This window comes from Anolis sagrei, chromosome 2, assembly GCF_037176765.1.
Source record: "Anolis sagrei isolate rAnoSag1 chromosome 2, rAnoSag1.mat, whole genome shotgun sequence".
NCBI lineage: Eukaryota > Metazoa > Chordata > Lepidosauria > Squamata > Dactyloidae > Anolis > Anolis sagrei.
In genome coordinates, this window is record NC_090022.1 from 16,497,143 (window position 1) to 16,520,822 (window position 23,680).

Sequence of the window (23,680 nt, forward strand, 5' to 3'; positions counted from 1 at the left end):
ACTTAAGCTGCATAGGGCAGAGAAAGAGGAAGCATCCTATATTCTCAAAGGCAGAGGCATTTGAGGTTGCAGCACCAGAGGTTGGGCAGAGGCGGAGTCATCAGCTGCTTTCCAGGAAGAGAAAGTCCTATGGGGCAGTAGTTCTCAACCTGTTGGTCCCCAAATGTTTTGGCCTTCAACTCCCAGAACTGCTAACAGTTTGTAAAGTGGCTGGGATTTCTGGGTGTTGTGGGCCAAAACACCCAGAAATGGGGACTCTAAGGATGAGAACCACTACTATGAAGAATGGGGTCTTTCAGGTAGGCTGGACTTAAGCTGCATAGGGCTTTATAGATTATACGCACCCCTTTGTGCCTGGAAATAAATCAAGAACCAGGGAGGTTCTTTTTCTTTTTTAGGAAGGGAGTTATATGCTTAGAGAACAACTTGCAAAGTGCCCAGGAAGGCAGAGAAAGAGGAAGCATCCTATAGTCAGTTTCTCAAAGGCAGAGAGCATTTGGAGAGCTCAGAGGTTGCAGCGCCAGAGGTTGGGCAGAGGCGGAGTCCTCAGCTGCTTTCCAGGAAGAGAAAGTCTGAGAAACGAAAGTAATAAGGCTATTAGCTTTATCTGGTCTTCACAGTTGAACAGCTTCAGCAGCCATGGCCTCTGGAGACCCTATGAAGGAGCTCTCTGAGGAACTGGCCTGTCCCATCTGCTTGGAGTATTTCAAGGAGCCTGTGACCATCTCTTGTGGGCACAATTTTTGCCAATCCTGTCTGGATCAATGCTGGGAGGAGAAAGACGCCTCCTGCCCACAGTGCAGGGAGAAAGTGCAAGAAGAGGACACCAAACCAAATAGGCCGCTGGCGAACCTGGTGGAGATAGCCAAGAAATTGGGGCTCCAGAAGGCAGAAGAGAAGGGGAGAATCTGCCAGAGGCACCAGGAGCCCCTGAAGCTCTTTTGCGAGGACCACAAAGCCCTCATGTGTGTGGTGTGCGACAGATCGAAGGAACACCAAAACCACAAGGTGATTCCTCTAGATGAGGCATCGAAAGAGTACAAGGTAAGAGGAGATAAAGTCCCATTCCACAATACGGAGGGGTGCCTGGCAATTCAGTATCCTGTGGCCTGGGGTTTTCAGAAAGTTAAGGTGCATCTGCATTGTAAAATTCATGTAGTCCAACACACCTTTAACTGGCTTGACTCAATACTATGGAACCAAGGGAGTTGTAGTTTTATAAGGTCTTCTTTGCCTTCTTTGACAAAGAGTGCTGCTGCCTCACCAAACCACAACTCTCAGAATTCCATAGTGTAGATGCACCCTAAGACATGAAGCAATGGATCAGACAACAGAAAGATCATGAGGAAGAACGTCCAGATGGAAAGAGCTCTTCTCTGGTGGAATTCTCTGTAATGTGTTGGAGTTTCCTTCTCTAAACAGAGGCTGGATGGCCATCTGTCAGGGGATGTTTGGATTGTGTGATCCTGAGTGGCAGAATGAGGTTGGATAATGGGTTTTATTGCACAAATCCATTCCAAATGTCACTGACAGTATCTACATACTGAGCTGAGCACTTTATTATCACTCTTCTCTTCATTTGCTTGTTTCTACCAATTCAGCAATGCTGGGACAGAAGTGGAAGCAGCATTAAGAAAAGGAGAGAGGTCAGGATCATTCAAACCTCCTGTAAAATCCAGCAAATGTGGCATGTTTGATGGCATGATCTTTGAAACTATTGTAAACTGTGGACGACAGAAGTGACCAAGGACTTTGTTTTTCTCTTCAGGATCAGATTAGGAATTTGCTGGAGTCTCTGGAGAAGGAAAGAGAGAAAATTCTGGCCTACAAAGCAAATACAGAAAAGGAAATTGACTATGTTCTTGTAAGTGGAAATGTCTACCATTACAAAATACCTGACAGTGTACAGAAAATATTGACCCGAGGCCTTTGAAGGAATTCACAGAGCTCTTTCACTACTGGATATGATGTTTTCTATGTGAAGGGACATAATAATAATTATTATTAGTAGTAGTAGTAGTAGTATTATTATTTAATTATTTATTTATACCCCGCCACCATCTCGCCAAGGGGACTCGGGGCAGTTTACATGAGGCCAAGCCCATCAATACAATACATCAATATACAACAGAATACAGCAATAAAATATAAAGAAAAATACAATACAAGTCTTTTTTTCAAGGAAAAGTGGAGAACTCCAAAAAAACATTTATTCTGCCTCTCACTCCTGTATCTCCTTTCCTTTATTGCAGAAGATAACCCAAATTCAGAAGGAGAAGGCTGTGGCTGCCTTCAGACACATGTGTCAATTTCTTGAAAAACAAGAGAGGAATCTGCTTGCAAAAATGGAAGAGGTGGAGAAGGAGATTTGGGCAAAAAGGGAGGAACATCTGGTCAGGATCTCCAAAGAACTCTCCTCTCTCTCAAGTCTCATGCAAGAGATGGAGGAGAAGCACCAGCAGCCGGCAAGTGAACTCCTCCAGGTAAGGCCCATTTTGTCCCCAGGGATGGCTCAGACAGTGACACCTTTGACTTCGAATGGTTCAGTGTACACAGATTTTGTTTTATGCACACAATATTAAAAATATTGTATAAGATTACCTAAATGAAACAAAATTACAAATACAAGACATAAATGAATTTAGTTTTTAAACTTGAGTCCCATCTCAAAGACATCTCACTATTCCAAAATCTGAAAAAATCCAAAACACTGCTGGTCTCCAACTTTTCAGATAAGGAATACCCAACCTGTAAGGTGATGTGATGGCTCCTTGGGCACTGTGCCCAAACCTTTAACACTTCTTTAGAATAATAGAATGTTAGAGGGGAAATGACCACAAGGGTCATCCAGCCCAGCCCTATTCTGCCATGCAGGAATACACAGCTGCAGCACTCCTGAAAGTTGCCTCTTTTTAAAGACTTCCAAAGAAGAACACAAGTTGAACATGAGTCAACAAAGTGATACAGAAGCAAAATTTTATATATATATGATCCTAGGCTACATCAATAGGAGTATAGTGTCTCAAAGGGACATAAAAGTCCTTGTGCTGTCGCACGCTGGGCCTGTGCATAAGATTGTAGACAGGACATAAATTCTGTGTTCCCAACGGGACGCCGGGGCTGCCTCAGATTAAAGGCCCTTGGATTTCCTTAAAACAGAATCTTTAGATTGCTTAAAGGTTCAACAAAGTTCTTTATTATTGAAAACAAACAGGTACTTTAAGGCTTTCTTAACAGTCTATTGGCTCTCTCTCAATCTTGTCCACGGGGAACAGGCACTATTTTCATAACTCTATATATTCTGGAACAGCTGTTCCAGGAGCTCCAATTTTATTTGCTTTGAACTAAAGGTTTGTTTGCAATCTCAGGCTTGGGATTTTGCAGCAGGGTGGCTTCCTGTTATAGTTTGCAGTCATAGGGCAAGCCCCCTGTCCATCTTCATTTAGCTTTGGTTCTGCCCCTTTTCCTGAGTTTTGGGAAGAGAGAGGAACCATTTTAGTCAGTCACACATAAGGAAGCCAGCCTATAGGACGCAAATCAGTTTGTCCCGTAGGAAAGGCTTCATTCCTCAAGACCATCTGGGGTCCTAACTGACTATCCAGTTCCAGGGAAATGGAAGGAAAAGGTCCCAAAGGCTCTGGCTGAGAGCTCACAGCCTCTCAGCCTCACAGCACCAGAGGGGAAAACACACAGCACGGAATTCCAGCTGCTATATCTTCAAGCCTCAGCCGGTAAGGTCTGCTTGATATCGAGCTCCCTTTTGGAGGGGTCTCCCTGAGAGAGAGATCCCTGAGGACTGCACCAAAGAAAGTCCTTAAACCTTGGTGAGGCCAGAAAAGCCAATTTCAGTGATAAAAATATTTAAAATAATAAATCCTCACCAAAGTGGAAGAAGTTTCAGCGACCGAGGTGTTTATTAGCGATTCAGCTGCAATCGGATGCAATTGTAGGAATCATTCCACTACAAGCATACTGCTAGGCAATTTACAAGCATTTTTATAGAGAAAATACAGCAAAACCTTTTGAAATTCCCGCCCGCCCCTCTCCGCCCGGCTTCGCACTGATTAGTTGACAGCTGGACAGCTAGGAGGAGGCTTGGCAGCCTGCCTTGCTTCTGGGCCAATCAGCGAGTTCCTCCGCCTCTGGAGGGCCAATCAGCGTGCTTTCCCTGCTTCTGAGGATGGACGAAACAGAAGCAGGCAAGGCAGGACGACCGCGGACAATGGGGGAAATGATGGGATTAGGGATAGCCAGCCAGCTGGAATGTGAGGCTTTGTCTTGGCTGGCAAGGTGCGATCTTCATTAGAAAGGTTTTCCTGTCCTTGATGAGTTTTGGTGAAGAAAATAAACAGGATCAGGCTGCGGACCTCGGGGAGGGGGGGGGATCAACGCTGCCCTTTGTAATTTCAATCTTTTTTCCCAAAGTCTCATAGATTTCCCCATCTCGCCAGACATGCTCAGAAAATGAGATAAAGAAATCATAATTGCTATTGTTTCATGCAGATGAGTTGATCAACAAAAGAGTTTCGAGGGAGGCAGGGGTTCTCCCTCGGGCTGTTCAACAATCCTTGGTCATTTTTACAGGGGAAAGGTCAAAAGGGAAAAGGGGAAACGAATGACATTTCATGCATTATTTCCTTATACAGAGTTCATATAAAAATTCATTTTCCCACCCCACATCTTTATTATTTCATTAAAATATTTGATTTTTTATTAAAAAGAACTAGAAATCCCATGCTCCTGGGGAAGGTTCATGGAAACGGAGGTGGCTTGCAGTCCAAGTCAAGCAGCAAAGAGTCATTTCTCCCTGCAGAAGTCAGCAGATGGGCGCTGAGTCAACGAATAACAAGATCCATTGCTCGGTCCTTGGGGAACTATGTCTCCCTCCCAAGGACCAGGTCTCCTGTCCGGCCCCCTCTCCAGGGTCCCCCGTGGGTGCCCACAGCAAGTCCCTGTTAGTGGGGCTGAACAGGAACGAGCAGCCGCAAAGAGAAACGGGCTGCTTTGTGCAGAGCCGGCGGAGTTTGGCAATCAGCTGTTTTCTGTCAAATTATATTACTTAAAACAAAACAATTATTTCCCGGGCGTAGGGATACAAAATGAGAAAAGCGAGATAGCAGTTTGGTTAGGAATCAAGCACAGAAAAATATGAAATTGGAACGGGGCCGATCCGCCATTTTGAGATTTTTAGCGGATACAGGGGTCCAATAGGAAAGATTCTGTATCCGCGGTCTTAACGGTCGCAGATTCGGCCTCTCTGGGACGCCCAGAAGGCATCCCAGGCGGGCTCATGACTGCCTGGAGCCCAGAAAGAAGTTTATTTTGGGTTAGTTTGAGGCAAGGGAAGATACAATGTATCAGGCGGAAAGCTTAAAAGTTGCAAGTTTCAAGTACCTTCATTAGAGATCTGATACAAAGTCAGGGCTAGAGGGAAAGTAACAGAGGCTGAGTGCATTCTTAGTCAGAGCTGCCTGTTGGGTCGCATTACATCAGTTTTTTCCAATTATTGGCCACCAGGAACTGCGGAACTCTCTGCTGCAGTGCAGAGCAACTACTGGGCGGAGGCTCTTGGCACCATACTCGATACCCAGACGCACGTGGATTTCGGTAGCAGCACTCACGCCGACTAGGCATAGATAGAAAGCGGCCTGGGAGGGATTATAAAGAGTTCTTCCTTATGCTGAGATAGTACAGTTAAACCAAGTCAGTGCCAGTCTCTTAAAGACTAGAATAGTAAAGCCTTGACGTGTTGTTTGAAGATTTGTTCCTTAATAAAGACTTTGTTGTACTTTTAAAGAACTCTAAAGCCCATTACTTCTGGAAGTCCCTAACAATCTCTCTTCAGGCACCCCGGCTTCCCACTGGGTTTAAAGTGTGCGTCCTGTAGAATAAAGACATTGTGTACAGGCCCAGTGGCAACAGAACAGTATACTAACTAATGGGGAAATCCTTAACTTCTAATCTGGACAGTCTGTCTTTGCCTCTGTTGGTGTGGAGCCCCTGCACCCAGTACCAACTGCTTCTGGCTTTCGCGAGTGACCCTTACCAAGCAGAGCTTTGTAGACTTCCAGCGGAAAAAGGAGTTTCAGTGATGGCTGGCTGAAGTCCCTCAGCAAAGGAGCTGTAAGGCTGTATAATCCTTGGCCAAGCTACGGGACCTTTCTCCCTAGCCAAGCTGTAGGGCTGTATATCTCCCCGGCCAAGCTGTGAGCTGTATAACCCCGGCCAAGCTGTAGAAGACGAAGCTTTCTACAGGAGCCCTTGGTTTTATGTCCTGCATGAAAGGCTTCTCTGTGTGGACTGGCCCAAAATGGCTCCTATTCCCTCCAAAACCCAAAAAGGGGGCAGGACCAGGGAACCTAACGATAATTGACAGGTGGCTTGCCCTATGATTGCAGCCAAAAGAAGCCACCTATCTGCAGAGCCCCTGAAACTCAGGACTACAACAAACATTCAATGCAAAGCAAACAAAATTGGAGCTCCAGGTACAGCTGTACCTGCACACTCCTGCTCTATTCTTCTTTCATCAGGCCTTACCTGGAACAATCCTGTGTCCAGTTCTGAGCAAAAGACTTCAGACAGGATATTAACAAGCTGGAACATGTCCAGAAAAGGGTGAGCAAAATGGCCAAAGGTTTGGAAGCCAAGTCCTAAGAGGAATGGCTTAATGAGTTGGGCACATTTAGCCAGGAGAAGAGAAGACTGAGAAGTGACATGTTTGCTATGTTTCAGGAAGAGGGAGCAGGCTTGTTTTCTCTTGTCTCAAACAATGGAGAGGTCTTCTTCACCGAAGATTTTTAACAGAGGTTGGATGGCTATCTGTCAGGAATGCTTTGATTGTGTATTCTTGCATAGCAGATTGTTGGACTGAAGAGATCCACTTTCCCAACATCCTGGGGCTTCAAGAAGGTGCATTTGAACAGTAATTTGGTGGCTCCTCCAAAAAGCTGTTTGAAATAGATACTCATGACATCGATTTCCCCATTTCTCAAGTTTATGGAGGGAGGGCTATTTCACCCTCCTAGGTTTGCTTCAGCTATTGCAATGACTTGGAAATGCTATTTTTTCAGAGATATGCTGATTTGTTTATTTCCTTCATTCACAGGATATTAGAAGCTTCTTACAGGGGTAAGTGAATCTCCCACCATATCTCAGGTTTTCAAGTGAAGCACATGCCTCGCCCATCTTGTCAGGCTTTTCAAAGTAGCAGCGCATTGTACAATTCAGTGTTTGGCTGGGCTTCATTGTGGAGTTGGACTTGATTCGTCAAGGAACATGAAAGGCACTGCAGACTACTTCAACCAGACAAGTCAGCCATAGCAGAGCACCTGATGAACCAGCCTGGACACAGCATATTATTTGAGAACACAGAAATGCTGGACCACTCCAACAACCACCATGTTAGACTACACAGAGAAGCCATTGAAATTCACAAGCATGTGGACAATTTCAACAGAAAGGAGGAGACCATGAAAATGAACAAAATCTGGCTACCAGAATTAAAAAACTCTAAAATTACTACAGCAAAACAGCAGAGAGGAAACAACCAGGCACATCTTAACACCTCTCAACAAAAGATTCCCCCAGGCTCAGCCAGGCCTTCAAATGCTAATGAAGGTGGTCAGTTGAAACATTCACACCTAGCTCCAGCAGGGAAGAGCTCTTTGCCCCACCCCAGTCATTCCACAGATATATAAACCCATTTTCCTAATTCCAACAGACCTCACTACCTCTGAGGATGCTTGCCATAGATGCAGGCGAAACGTCAGGAGAAAATGCCTCTAGAACATGGCCATATAGCCCAAAAAACCCCACAAAAACCTAGTGATTCCAGCCATGAAAGCCTTCGATAATACACTAATATATTGCATCAACAGACTATGTAGTGTTTCAATGACAGGCTAGAATATGTATGAGCGATGCTAATCATCCTCCTCTCCATAGGCTAGGTTACACAGATGGGTGTTTAAGAGCTTTGTTAAAAGAGATGAGGGAGGGGGGCACTTTTAGTTCTTTAGGGAGGGAGTTCCAAAGGCGGAGAGTGGCCACAGAAAAGGCCCCTTCCCTCATTCCCACCAGCCGCACACGAGACTAAGGTGGGACCGAGAGGAGGGCCTTCTCCATGGACCACAGTGCTCGTGCACACAGAGATGTGATTCTTCAAATAGTCTAGGCCCTAACCATTTGGGGCTTTATAGGTAATACCCAGCACTTTGTACCTAGCCCAGAAATGGACCAACAGCCAGTGGAGCTGCCACAGCATAGAAATAGTTCTCTCCATGTATGGTGCTCCAGTTAGTAACCTGGCTTCCAGTTTCTGAATTAGTTGCAGCTTCTGAACTATCTTCAAAGGCAGCCCCACATAGTGAGTGTTGCAGTAGTCCAGACGGGAAGTAACCAAGGCATGGACTACCATGGCCAGATCTGACGTCTCAAGGTATGGGTGAAGCTGGTGCACAAGTTAAGAGTGAATGCGCTCCTGACCACCACCAACACCTGGAGTTCCAGGGTCAGCGATGAGTCCAGGAGCACACCCAGACTGCGAACCTGTGTCTTCAGGGGAAGTGTGATCCTGTCCATCTCAGGTTGTAATCCCGCACTCTGATCTGCCTTCCAACTGAACAGGAGTACCTCTGTTTTGTCTGGATTTACCTTCAACTTATTAGCACTCATCCAGTCCATCACTGTTGACAAGCACTGGTTGAGAGGCAGAATGGCATCCTTGGCTTTTGGTAGAAAGGAGTAATAGAGTTGGGTGTCGTCAGCATAAATTTGACACCAAACTCCAAAATTCCAGATGATCTCTCCCAGCGGTTTTATGTAAATGTTAAACAACATGGGGGACAGAATTGAACCCTGAGGGACCCCCCAGGCTACCAGCCAGGGAGTCGAACAGGATCCCACAGCTTCACCATCTGGGTACAGCCCTCCAGGAAGGACCTGAGCCACTGCAAACAGTGCCGCCCAGTCCCATCCCTAGAAAGATACCATGATTGATGGAAAGCCACTGAGAGGTCCAGGAGGACTAGCAGGGACACACTCCCCCTGTCTAATTCTCTTTGTAGATCATCCACCAAGGTGATCAATGCTATCTCTGTCCCATGACCAGATCTGAAAACAGATTGGGATGGATCCAGATAATTGGTTTCATCCAAGAAACATTGGAGTTGTGAGGCCACCACCTTCTCTAGAACCCTGCCCAAGAAGGGGCGGTTTAAAACTGGCTGATAATTTGAGTGGGATCCGGTGCCGTTTTTTTTTTATCCCTGAAACTGATAGGCATGATGCCTTGGGTCAGGGAGGCATTAATCAGCACCTTCATTCACCCTGCCATTCCCCCTGGCCGATTTAATAAGCAAGGATGGGCAAGGGTCTAGAGAACAAGTGGTCACTCTCATTCCTCTCATTCCAAGATCTTGTCCATATCCTGGATAAGTTGAAAGGAATCCATAGAACCACAACAAACAGATGCCTCAGTTACTTCCACAGAAACTGCATTAACACTGGTGTCAATGATGGAATGGATCTGAGTGACCTTATCTGCAAAAGAACTGGCAAATTGTATTGTTGAAGGCTTTCATGGCTGGAATCACTAGGTTCTTGTTGGGTTTTTCGGGCTATATGGCCATGTTCTAGAGGCATTTTTCCTGACGTTTCGCCTGCATCTATGGCAAGCATCCTCAGAGGTAGTGAGGTCTGTTGGAAATAGGAAAATGGGTTTATATATCTGTGGAATGACTGGGGTGGGGCAAAGAGCTCTTCTCTGCTGAAGCTAGGTGTGAATGTTTCAGCTGACCACCTTCATTAGCATTTGAAGGCCTGGCTGAGCCTGGGAAAATGTTTTGTTGAGAGGTGTTAAGATGTGCCTGGTTGTTTCCTCTCTGCTGTTTTGCTGTTGTAATTTTAGAGTTTTTTAATACTGGTAGCCAGATTTTGTTCATTTTCATGGTCTCCTCCTTTCTGTTGAAATTGTCCACATGCTTGTGGATTTCAATGGCTTCTCTGTGTAGTCTGACATGGTGGTTGTTGGTGTGGTCCAGCATTTCTGTGTTCTCAAATAATATGCTGTGTCCAGGCTGGTTCATCAGGTGCTCTGCTATGGCTGACTTCTCTGGTTGAAGTGGTCTGCAGTGCCTTTCATGTTCCTTGATTCGTGTTTGGGCGCTGCGTTTGGTGGTCCCTATGTAGACTTGTCTACAGCTGCATGGTATACGGTAGACCCCTGCAGAAGTGAGAGGATCCCTCTTGTCCTTTGCTGAACGTAGCATTTGTTGGATTTTCTTGGTGGGTCTGTAGATTGTTTGTATGTTGTGTTTCCTCATCAGCTTCCCTATGCGGTCAGTGGTTCCCTTGATGTATGGCAGGAACACTTTTCCTCTGGGTGGATCTCTGGGTGGATCACTTTTCCTCTGGGTGGACCCATCGTGAATGCCATTGGATCCCCCATGTACGACCTAGCAACATTTCTTGCTGCACAGTTACAAAGCCACATTGGGCTCACTACACACTACATCAAGGACTCAGCCCACTTCATAGAAAAAATCAGCAATCTCAAGCTAAATACCAACTACAAACTGATCAGCTTCGATGTGGTATCTCTATTTACCATGGTCCCGGTAGCAGACACCATGGCACTCATCAACCAGAGGTTCCCAGAAGACATCACGGCTCTGTTTCACCATTGCCTCACCACCAGTTACTTTCAGTGGTACAATGAATTCTACAAACAGAAAGATGGAGTAACTATGGGGAGCCCTCTCAGCCCTGTCATAGCTAACTTCTACATGGAACACTTTGAAAAACAAGCCCTGGAGATAGCAACCAAAAAGCCCACTATATGGTTCAGATATGTGGATGACACCTTCACCATTTGGAGCCATGGAGAAGAAGAACTCAACAGGTTCCTGGACCATCTTAACAGTATCCACCCAAACATCCAGTTCACAATGGAAAAAGAAAATGAAGGAAGACTGCCCTTTCTAGATGTCCTAGTCATCCGCAAACCAGATCAACAATTGGGTCACACCATCTACAGAAAACCCACACACAGAGATAGATATCTACATAAAAACTCCAACCATCACCCAAGTCAAAAAAGAAGCACCATTAAAGCCTTGGCAGACCGTGCAAAAAGAATCTGCGAACCCCACCTCCTCCAAGATGAACTGAACCACCTCAACTGGGCTCTCCAGGCCAATGGATACTCCACCTCAGACATCAGAAGGGCTGCAAGACCAAGAACAAGCCACGAGAGTCAAGATGAAGATCCACCCAGAGGAAAAGTGTTCCTGCCACACATCAAGGGAACCACTGACCGCATAGGGAAACTGATGAGGAAACACAACATACAAACAATCTACAAACCCACCAAGAAAATCCAACAAATGCTACGTTCAGCAAAGGACAAGAGGGATCCTCTCACCTCTGCAGGAGTCTACCATGTACCATGCAGCCGAGGACAAGTCTACATAGGGACCACCAAACGCAGCGCCCAGACACGAATCAAGGAACATGAAAGGCACTGCAGTCATTCCACAGATATATAAACCCATTCTCCTATTTCCAACAGACCTCACTACCTCTGAGGATGCTTGCCATAGATGCAAGCGAAACATCAGGAAAAATGCCTCTAGAACATGGCCATATAGCCTGAAAAAACCCACAAGAACCTAACTGGCAAATTCATCACAATGAGCTGCCTACTGATTAGGGATCCCTGGCTGGTCAGGGTTTAATAGTCCTCTGACCATTGAAAACAGTTCTCTTGGGCAGTTTTGTGCAGATGCAATGTTGGCAGCAAATCATGATTTTTCTGTCGCCTTGATTGCTGTGGAATAGGCTTTTGAATGAGCTCCAGACAGTGCCCAGTCAGACTCGTTATGAGTTTTCACCAACACTGCTCTAGTCTCCGTTTCACTTGCTTCATTACTGCTAGCTCCCTGCCGTATCAGGGAGCTAACTTGGCTCAGCATATATCTTATAAGACTATAACTCCCACAATGGCATAGCATTTAGCCAAGGCTGTGGAAGTGGTGTCAAACCCTCTGATATTCTTCTTTCTTCTCCAGGTATCAGAAGAGAGAGAAATTTGAGACTCCTGTGGTTTTTCCTCCTGCCCTGAAATGGAAGTTTTGGGACTTGCGTGATATCAATCTCTTTCTGGAGGGTGTCATGAAGCAATGCAGAGGTAACCGAATATCAGAAAGGATTTTCAATGAGATGTGACATTTTGTCTGAAAGGGTATCATCTACACTGTAGAATGAATGCAGTTGCCACCATTTTGACTGCCATGGCTCAATACTATAGAATCATTGGAGGTCCTCCAGAACATCGCTATAGTTATCTTCTTCTGAAAGTTGACCATGGAGTTGTGCTGCAGGACCTGGAGGTCCCTTGAGATAATATATTATTAATCAACTCCATGATAATCAAATCTGGTAAAGTGAAACCTGCAATTATGGAGTGCTGAACAGAGTAGTCTGAACAGAGTTGTGTCTAGATGTTGGCCCAAAGGTGATAATGAAATCTGCAAAAGTAAAACCCACAATGGTGCAGGGATAACTGTAGCTTGTACAAATATTGTGGCTTGGGTATCTCAGGCCCCATCTGTACTGCCATATAGGATCCAGGTTATCTGTCCAGAACTTGATAATATGGCATTGTAGACTCATATAATCCAGTTCAAAGCAAGTAATGTGGATTATCTGCTTTGATAGTCTGGATTATATGGTACTGTGGAGAAGAGGTCTAGGACTGGATCTACCCTGCCATATCATCCAGATTATCAAACTTAGAACTGGATTATATGACTCTACACTGGATTATATGGCAATGTAGAGTCATATAATCCAGTTCTAAATTTGACACTGCCATATAATCTGGTTCAAAGCAGGTCATTTGGGTTATTTGGCAGTGTCGATGGAGCCTAGGTTATACAGTGCAATTCAATGAGCAACTTCTATCACATGTTTGAAACTACAGGCTCACTATAGGATCTAGAGATCACTAGAGAGGTGTTTTCTGTGGGAATTTCTATATCCTCAACCTTTGGCGGACATTGACCATCAAGTCACACAGCAGGACCTGGGGATTCTGAGAGAGAACATTTTTATCAATTCATGAATGATTGGATTCACTGGTTTTAACCTCAGCCTGAGAGGTGGTTAGCATTTTTCTGTAGCTCTCTTAAATCCTTATGCACTAAGACATACTTAGCCAGAAAATAGGCAGAGGAAGTTCCCTGAAACCCATCCTTTCTTTCCTTGTAGAGGTTTGTAAATCTCTTTTGATGCCACAACCAAAGCTTTCACAGACATTCCCCTATGAAGACTGCAGCACACATTGCACATAGCAGCACATACAGTATTTATTGAATTCCATACCTGGCTGTACATTGTGTGCCAATGAAGTGATGCACATTGGAAAATCAATGCCGCAATTCCTGAACGAGGTGTAACTCTGTGCAGTTGAAATTATACTTAATTTCTTGGGTGAAGGATCTCAGCCATCTTGAGTTGTTTCCTCTTGATTTCTGAAAGTCACCATGTCCTGCTCAGTCTCTCTCTTTCTCTCTTTAGACTCTCTGGAATCTGGAATTCAGCAGCAAAAAGGTAAACCAAAAATATTTTGTTCTAGCAGGGTTTGCCATGGCCTTCCCTCTGAGACTGAGAGAGTGGGACTTGGCCAAGGACATCTAGGGGCTTTCTGCTGCACAGGGGGGATTCAGACCCTGGTCTCTCAGGCCCTATGTACATTGCAATATAATTGAGTTTCTGAATCCAGATTATCTACTTTGAAGTGGACTATATGCCAGTATAGACACATATAATCCAGTTCAAATCAGATAATCTGGGATCAGATTCTGGATTATATGGCAGTGTAGATCCACCCTCAAAGTACAGTAGTCTCACTGTAGTAATCTTGGCTCCTAGGCAGCATTCGGGCTTCATTTAGTTCCATTTATTTGTCTCTTTATTTGTCTCTCTCCAGAATCTTTTTACCCAGCGTTAACCACACTTCCACAAAATATAGCAGGGCCATGCAAAACACACCTCTCTCTTTCTCTCAGGGTGCATCTAAACATCAGAAACAATGCAGTTTGACAACACTTCAACTGCCATGGCTCAAATCATGGGACCTTGTAAAACTACAACACCCATGAATCAACAGCACTGAGCTGAGACAGTTAAAGTGTTGTCAAACTGCATTTATGCTAAAGCGTAGATGCACCCTAAGGCAGAAAGTACGCCTTTTAGGATATTTTTGTTGCCCTCAATTGCCCTGGAGCAGGTATGGGCAAACATTTTTGCTTTGAGACCGCAATGTGGGCCTGAATGGGAGGATGGGCAGCCAGCACGGGTGGGGCAGCCAGCATTGGGTGGGGCAGGCCCGGGAGGGGGAGGAAGAGGCTGTGAGGGGGTGAGGCAGGGCCCGGGTCATCCACAGGTTGTCCACCTGGCATAAGGATGGGGCTGCTTGCCCCATCCTTATGCTGGGAGGAAAATGAGACACATGGTGACTGCCTTGATCCTCCTCCTCTCAGCTTTCCTCTCAGTAGCATAATGCCGAGAGGAGGGTGAGACACACGGTGATTGAGAGCGCTCCAGAAGGCTCTCAGCCGCTGTGTGCCTTCCTCTCCTATCCTTTCTGCATAAGGATGTGGTGGGCCAGCACATCCTTATGCCGAGAGGACAGGGAAAATGAGGGCCTGAAGTAAGTGTGCAGGGGGCTGCATCTGGCCCCAGGCCTTAGTTTGCCCATGCCTATTCTGGAGTCACCAGACCAATCTTCTTTTAGCTAAAATAAGACCTTGAACATATGGAACACATTTTCAATAAGTTACAAGGACCCCTTTGCATTGTTTAATGTGAAAACTCAAACATGGTTTTCTGACCAATTTGGGGGCTGTGTTTAGTATTTCTTCTTCAGTAGCCTGTGTACCACCTGGCTTAAAAGTGGTTCCTTGAGCTGCCACAGTTGCCTACCACTGAAACACGTCTACACTGTAGAATGAATGCATTTTGAGCCTACTTTGACTGACATAGCTCAATGTTATGGAATTCTGGGAGTTTTTTTATTTGGGAAGGCACCAGTAGTGGTTGGCAGATAAGGGTAAAGACCTTGTGAAACTACAGTTGTTATGACTCCATAGCATGAAGTCAAGAAAGTTTCCTGGACTTTTTCTGGGTTCATTTCTAGCATAATTGGTCAACAGCACAAAAATATAAGGTGAGATCAAACATATCATTAATGTCCTAAACTTTCTTTGTGTCCTTTGTTCTTTTTATTAGTGGACACTTTCCTACCACCATCTAGTTGTGTTGCCTTTAGTGACCCAAATAATGGTGTGTTTTCATTATAAAAGGCCTGGTGGGCGTGAGGAAACCATTGGGACTCTCTCTCCTGATGAGAGTTTAGGAAGAACCATTTTTGAGGACTCTAAATTCCAAAATTCCCCAGGAATCATAGGCACAGGGTAATGTTCTCACACTCTGCTCATATCAATATTCATCAGCAATCAGGTTAATTACAAAAATATCATATAATAGCCCAGTGGTTTAAAGTATAACCCTCCCAAGGCAGTCCATTTCAGTGACAACAATAAACTATTTTCTAATGAATGGAAATTAGTTGTTGTTAAGTAGAATGCAGAATATTGCGGCAACAAACAAGAAGTCCATATCTCTCCCCCCAATTCTGGAGAGCCTTATTATATAGCACAGATCAAGAGGAAATAGCTTTAGATTGAAAGAAATTGGCAAAGCCTTCTGTCAACTATCAACAGTTGACCAAATTTCAAGTGATTGCAAATTGTTGGTTGTGAAGTAGAATGTAGAACGTTGTAGCAACAAATACAAAGTCCATGGCCCCTTCCACATTGCCCTGCATCCCAGAATTTGATCCCAGATTATCTGGTTATCCCAGATTATCTGGCAGTGTAGACTTATATAACCCAATTCAAAGCAGTTCAAAGTAGACGCAGCCTAAACCTCTTTCCTCAAATTCTGAAGAGTCTCATTATGCAGCAAGATTACGAGGAAATGGCTTTAGACTGAAAGTTTTTGTTTGAGATTAAATCTGTTTGTATGAGAGCTGTAATTAAAAAGGAACTTTTTCAAATTCTAAACAAAATAGATGTTCCTGGATTCTCACAGGAATTTCCTTTGGAATATCAAAATAACCTAAATCCTGACTTTCTGCCCCATTTCATCAGGAGCTTCAAGCTGATTTTAGTGGCAGGGTAGGGTTTTTTTTTGTCAAGCACACACTATGCCTCCTAATCATCATCATAATAATAATACATCATTATTTATATCCCACATTTCTCCCTCACAGGACCCAAGTACAACATATTAAAACCAAGTAAACAACAATCCATATACATCAGCCACCAAAAATGCCCTCTTCCTTGTCAATATCAGTCGCATTTGCAACGGTGGTGGACATGAGTGTAGGGCCTAACCAGAAGATCTTAAAGAATGGGCGGGTTGGTATGAGGAGATGTGGCCAGATAAGTAAGTTGGACCTGAACCACTTAGTGCTTTAAATGTCAAAACCAGCATCTTGAATTGGGCTTGGAAACAAATTGGCAGCCAGTGCAGGTGCTGAAGCAGAGGGGTTGTCTGCTCTCTGAGTCCAGCACCTGTAAGTAACTTGGCTGCAGCTCTTTGGACTAATTGAAGTTTCCGGGAACTCTTCAGGGGAGCCCCACATAGAGCCCATTACAGTAATCTAAGTAGGATGTAACCAATAATAATAACAACAACAACAAAATCAACTTTAGGTTCTTGTGGGTTTTTTCGGGCTATAGAGCCATGTTCTAGAGGCATTTCTCCTGATGTTTCGCCTGCATCTATGGCAAGCATCCTCAGAGGTGTGAGGTCTGTTGGAATTAGGACAATGGGTTTATATATCTGTGGAATGGCTGGGGTGGGGCAAAGAGCTCTTCCCTGCTGCAGTTAGGTATGACTGTTTAGCTGATCACCTTCATTAGCATTTGAAGGTCTGCCTGAGCCTGGGAAATTCTGTTCCTGGGAGGTGTTAATCTGTGCCTGGTTTTTTCCTCTCTGTTGTTTAGCTGTTATAATTTTAGAGTTTTTTAATACTGGTAGCCAGATTTTGTCCATTTTCATGGTTTCTTCCTTTCTGTTGAAATTGTCCACATGCTTGTGGATTTCAATGGCTTCTCTGTGTAGTCTGACATGGTGGTTGTTGGTGTGGTCCAGCATTTCTGTGTTCTCAAATAATATGCTGTGTCCATATTATTTTAAAAACAACTTTATTTATACCCCGCCACCATCTCCCCAAGGGGACTCGGAGCGGCTTATAAAAGGACACGCCCATCAATACAGTAACACAATATAACACAAGAACACAACAAAAAAAGAAAAAAATAATATAAATACAAAACTAATATAAATAAACAGTACAACAATATAAAATCAGAACATTAAAACACTAAAAATGATCACAGTGGACAGGGCCAAATTCAAAGGTTAAAATTTTAAAACCACTGGGTGATAGGGCAATGTAATATATCAGGACAGGGGATCCGGAGGATAATGTAAGATTTAATTGCTTCTGAGGGCATTGTATGCAGAGTTTGGTCAGGAATTATAATACATTCAATCATTGAAGACACACAGCCAAGTTTTCAGGCTCCTCCTAAAGATTATCAGGGTGGGGGCTTGCCTAATATCTCTAGGGAGCGAGTTCCAGAGCCGAGGGGCCACCACAGAAAAGGCCCTCTCCCTTGTCCCCACAAGTCGCACTTGCGATGGGGGCAGGAGCGAGAGCAGGGCCTCTCCGGAAGATTGAAGACATCTTTGGGTTCATAGACAGAAATGCGGTCGCACAGGTAGGCGGGTCCCAAACTATTCAGGGCTTTGTAGGTGAGAACCTGCACCTTGAACTGCGGCTGGAAAATAAATGGCAGCCAAGGAAACCCTAGGCAGAGAATTAGTCCTATGTCCCCAAATGAAATATGAGGGATATTAGAAATTCTATAAGCTGTTGGAAATAAGTGCACCATAACCTTATTGAAAAGGTACAAAGGATGTCACATCCGCTTGGCCGATGTGAATCTCCATGAACATGTGGAGACCACCTTTGGAAAACCACTAGTCAAGAAAAACATGACCTTTTTAGAAGTCAGCCCTTTGAACAAGTGATATTCATAAGCATTCAGGTAATGGCACACAGGTAGCTCAGCTGTTAAACTGAAGAACCTGTCCAGGTCTGTAGCTTTCTGACAAAATAATTACCTCACAAACAAAATTGAAAGGATTTAATTCAAAAGTATGTAATAGAGAACATAAGAAAGCTCCAACGGACAGGAGGATTTCCTTTTCATTTTATCAGAATGGAAGATGGAAGCTGAACCTTCCAGCAATTCACACCTGTCTGTCTGTCTGTCTATCTTTTTTCCTTTCTTTCTCCACCCCTGATGTGATTCTGCCACCAACAGCACATGTGACTCTGGATCCAGACACAGCCCATCCTCAGCTCATCCTCTCTGAAGACTGCAGGCGTGTGACATTTGGAAAGAAAAAGCAAAATCTTCCTGACAATCCTGAGAGATTCAGTGATGATCCTTATGTGCTGGGCCAGGAGGGATTCACAGGAGGCAGGCATTTTTGGGAAGTCCTTGTGGGGAGTGAGGAAGGATGGACTGTGGGTGTTGCCAGAAAGTCTGTGGAGAGGAAGGACTTAGACCACAGTGGCCCTGAAGCTGGGATCTGGGAAGTGGGAAAGTGGGGGCGTGAATACCACTTCTCCTCCAACAACAATGAGTACCCGTGTCTGATTCTGAATGAGGAGCCCAAGAGGATTCGTGTGACTCTGAATTACGAAGGGCGTCAGGTGACCTTTTACGATGCAGACTCAGCAGCAATGATCTTTGAATGCCCTCCAGCCTCTTTCTCAGGTGAGACCCTCCTCCCCCTCTTTTATGTGAAAAGAAAAGCCCAACTGACGCTCTCTCCGTAAGGATGGAGGCCAATGTCCAAAACCTCACACCAGCTGAGACACAAGAGGAACTTTATCTCCAGAGAACTGGGGCTGTTGCTTTTTTGTGGGGCCTCTCTGCTCTCTCTTTATATATTTACCTAAAGACTGGAGGCTGGAGTGTGAACGATGGAGCCATTTCCCAGTGCAATGCTCGGCTCATGGGCCGGCCAAGAACTTCCTCTCCCATTTGGAAAGACAGCAACAACAACATCAAAGAGGGAATAAACATAAACATAATAAAAAAAACATAAACATAATAATACATTGAAACCAATAGTTACTCAATAATTCTATAATTCAGTAGTTAGTGGGCAGCCCTTCTATTCCCCTTTCACTATTTCTTCAACTTTCTGAGGGATGTAGGTTGGATTTGCCTATGCGGCTTTGGTTTCACACCCAAACAGCATTGGATCAAGTATGAATGAAAACTGAGGTATAGTCGGACCTCCATATTTGATGGTTTCATTTTTGTAGGTTTTAATTATTCAGAGATTTGGTTAAAATAGTCTCTCTAGGAATCTTTAGGTCCTTCAGCGTGGCTCTATGGCCAGATTCCTGTGGGAGTCAACTATAGCTATCCCTAGGCAGAACAATTATCAAGGCATTTATAAGGGTTCCAGAATGAATCTGTTGGAAGTTGACCATGTTCCCTTTTTGGCTTTTTCTATCTTTTGAATATTTACCACTTCTGCTGTACTTGTAAGGTAGTAATAAATGTTATAAACAGTATAATGCACAAAAAGCATGGTAGATTCTTGTTTTTGCTGCAACAAACCTTGAAATGTTGATTGGGTTTCCCCAAAAAGGTGAGTCCCACCCCCCCCCCCCCAACAGAAATCTTAAGAACTAAAGGAGAGACTGAGAGAAGACAAGAAGAGAGCATGGATAAATAGGAAGACAGAGATAAAAAATAAGACTATAAATAAACTATAGGCTTATTGTGGATTGCTTCCTTTTGAAAGAACTGATTTCACATTTTTTTGGTCTTTGGTACCTGGCATATCCCTTTCAACCCTTTATTCATGCTTATGACATCCTCCAATAAAGAAGTCTTTGCCATTGTTTATTGCCATTAAATCAACGTTGACTTATCACAACCCTTTGAAGGAGGGACCTCCCCGTCCCCTTGTCACCACAAGCCCTGCTCAGGTCCTGCAAAGTCAAGGCTGCGGCTTCTTTCACTCTCTCCATCTGGACTTGGTCTTCCTCTTTCCCTCCTGCCTTCTTCTCACTTGTCAAGGATTATTAGGGCTAACTGTGCTGTCGCATGCTGGGCCTGTGCATATGACTGTAGACAGGACATAAATTTTGTGTGCCCAACGGGACGCCGGGGCTGCCTCAGATTAAAGGCCCTTGGGCCTCCCCAAAACAAAGTTCTGTAGAGGCCTAAAGTAAGTCCAACAAAGTTCTTTATTGATGAAAAACAAACAGGTACTTTAAAGCTTTCTTAACAGTCTATAGGCTCTTGCAATCTTGTTCACTAGGAACAGGCACTATCTTCATAACTATATAATAACCAAGGGGGAAATCCTTAACTTCTAATCTGGGCAGTCTGTACTTGCCTCTGTTGGCATGGAGCCCCTGCACCCGGTACCAACTGCGTCTGGCTTCCATGAGCGACCCTTACCAAGCAGAGCTTTGTAGACTTCCAGGGGAAAGAAGGAATTCAGGTTGCTGTGATGGCTGGCTGAAGTCCCTCAGCAAAAGGATCTGTAAAGCTGTAAAATCCTCAGCCAAGCTATGGGGCCTTTTCTCCCCGGCCAAGCTGTAGGCTGTATATCTCCCCGGCCAAGCCGTTGAAGACGAAGCTTTCTACAGGAGCTCTTCATTTTATGTCCTGTGCGAAAGGCTTCTCTGTGAGAACTGACTCAAAAAGGCTCCTATTCCCTCCAAAACTCAAAAAGGGGCGGGACCAGGGAACCTAACGATAATTGACAGGTGGCTTGCCCTATGATTGCAGCCAAAAGAAGCCACCTATCTGCTGAGTCCCTGAAACTTAGGACTATAACAAACATGAAATGCAAAGCAAACAAAATTGGAGCTCCTGGTACCAGCACACTAACAGAGGTAGATTTCAATAAGAATGAAGGGACTCTATTAATGTACATAACAACAGCAGCAAGAATAATATATGCTAGGATGTGGAGACAAAAAGAAATACCCAAAAGTCAGGAATGGTTGATAAAATAACTAGAAATTAGAAATATGGATGAACTGACCCATTTTTTAAAAAGAAGAAACCAAGAAACCGTTGAAGCAAAAACAGAATGGAATCCAGTGAAAGACTATTTAACTAAGATGAATATAAAAATGTTGACTTAGATATCCAGATCGACCCATCGCCAGGTATTGGGGAAGCAAGAAGAAGACAAGAACATAACAGGAACATTTAATGGACTAGAATCCATTATGATAAAGAAGATCGGAAGGACCAATTATGTCCCTAGTAGAGACTCCTTTCCCTTGTAAACCCTTTCACCCCTATCCACATGGTTTTCCCTACCCTGTCCTTTAGTTTGCAGTCTATTTTATCATTTCACTTTATATTGTTGAGGTGGTGGGTGGGGGGTAGTTGGGAGGGTTGGGTGGAGGTCTGTTGTTTTCCCTTTTTTCTTTGCTATATGTACTTATATGACTAAACTGTTTTCTTCAAATTTTAGTTTATGTCTAAAACTTAATAAACATTATTTTTAAAAAGCATTATTGTCTTTTCTAGTTATTATAAAAACCTAAAGTAATCTTCCATCTTCCCAAAGGGGTCCGGAGATGCGTTGCTGCCAGACATCAGTGTACTCTATACTTTTCACTGAATTGTTTATATTTACATAAAAACACATTATAGTGTATTCTTTAAAGTGTAATGTTATCATAAGGTAGTAACTGTAGAATGTGTCTTGGTTAGTGATCCCTGTCAGGGAGGATAAAGTTGGGAGGGGATTTCCCCCATTGAGTCTATACTTGTCTCTTCACACAAATTGAAACCGGGTTTAGGAGAACCAACAGAATCAGGAAAAGCCTTTAAGACCATATTAAATGTATCAGAGATTTATTACAGGTTGAGCATTCCTTATCTAAAATGCTTGGGACCATAAGTATTTTAATTTTTACATATGCCTAATGAGATATCTTGGGAGGAGAGCAATGTCCAGTCTCGATAAAATAGTAAAGAGTAGAGACATCACACTGGCAACAAAGATCTGCCTAGTAACCTACGGATGTGAGAGCTGGACCTTAGGGAAGGCTGAGCGAAGGAAGAGAGATGCTTTTGAGCTGTGGTGCTGGAGGAAAGTGCTGAGAGTGCCTTGGACTGCGAGAAGGTCCAACCAGTCCATCCTCCAGGAAATAAAGCCTGACTGCTCATTGGAGGGAAGGATACTAGAGACAAAGTTGAAGTACTTTAACTAGAGATACTAGAGTCAAAGTTGAAGTACTTTGGCCACATCATGAGGAGACAGGAAAGCCTAGAGAAGACAATGATGCTGGGGAAAGTGGAAGGCAAAAGGAAGAGGGGCCGACCAAGGGCAAGATGGATGGATGGTATCCTTGAAGTGACTGGACTGACCTTGAAGGAGCTGGGGGTGGTGACGGCCGACAGGGAGCTCTGGCGTGGGCTGGTCCATGAGGTCACGAAGAGTCAGAGATGACTGAACGAATGAACAACAACAATGAGATATTTTGGAGATAGGACCCGAGTCTAAACAACAAATTCATATATGTTTTGCATGCACCTGATACAGATAGCTTGAAGGCAATTTTATTCCCAGTATTTCTGATTAGTTTGTGTATGAAACGGTTTGTATAGCAGCAGAAAGGAGTCTATAGAGTGTGTAAAATGTCATTCATTGCTGGGTGGCGGGGGAACGGACGATTCAGTGGCACCTCTTCACAACAGAGAATGCAAATTCTGGAGAAAACAGACAGAAGACGGTATGGGAAGATACCAGAATATGACTCAAAAGAAGGACTGTAAATGCAGTCACTTGGAAAATAAGTGATGGAGAAAGGACCTGATCCTGGAAGGCATTGGACGCCGACATGATTTGAACCAAGAATGAATGTGCTGTGCAAGATTTCATTTTATGTAAAATAAGCAATGAATCCTAACTTGCATATATAGATAAAGGTTTTCATGTAATATGAAATAACATTTCATTATTACAATGTTTGTATGTGTCCATATCTCTCATAAGAGGGGTTGCTAGTAAAACGGAATGACTGATGCAGGTCAAAAAGGTTGTGTAATCAAAAAGAAAATGTTTGGAAAGCTCTGCACTTAAGGCAGTAGATGACATCTTATCTTGATCCTAAGCAGGGTTTACCCTGGTTAGTATTGGATGGGAGTATACAAGGTATATTACAAGGTATATTACAGGAGAAGGAAGTGGCAAAACTACTGCTGAATCTTCCTTGACTAAGAAAGCTCTGTAACATCTATGCTGCCTTCATATGTTAACAAGTGAATTGAAGGTAATGCACAACACGCTAGAGATGTTAATTCTGTCAGCTGTAAAGGGGCAAACCTCGTAGAAAGGACAACTCTCTCCCTCTCTAGGTCCATTTATTTATTTATTATTTATTTCGGTTTCTTCTACCCCGCCCTTCTCACCCCGAAGGGGACTCAGGGCGGCTTACAAAGGCACAATTCGATGCCAGCATCACATAACAGTAATA

General features: G+C 44.0%; 1 protein-coding gene across 1 annotated transcript; it reads left to right on the forward strand.

The window, feature by feature from the left end:
* The first annotated feature begins 547 nt into the window (after window positions 1–547).
* LOC132765916 (zinc finger protein RFP-like) lies at window positions 548–21,583 on the forward strand. Its single transcript, XM_067465396.1, has 7 exons — window positions 548–1,044; window positions 1,769–1,864; window positions 2,253–2,483; window positions 7,106–7,128; window positions 12,069–12,187; window positions 13,579–13,611; window positions 18,468–21,583. The coding sequence occupies exons 1-7, from the start codon at window positions 640–642 to the stop codon at window positions 18,986–18,988; spliced, it is 1,428 nt and encodes a 475-aa protein (XP_067321497.1). The 5' UTR covers window positions 548–639; the 3' UTR covers window positions 18,989–21,583.
* Window positions 21,584–23,680: the final 2,097 nt, after the last annotated feature.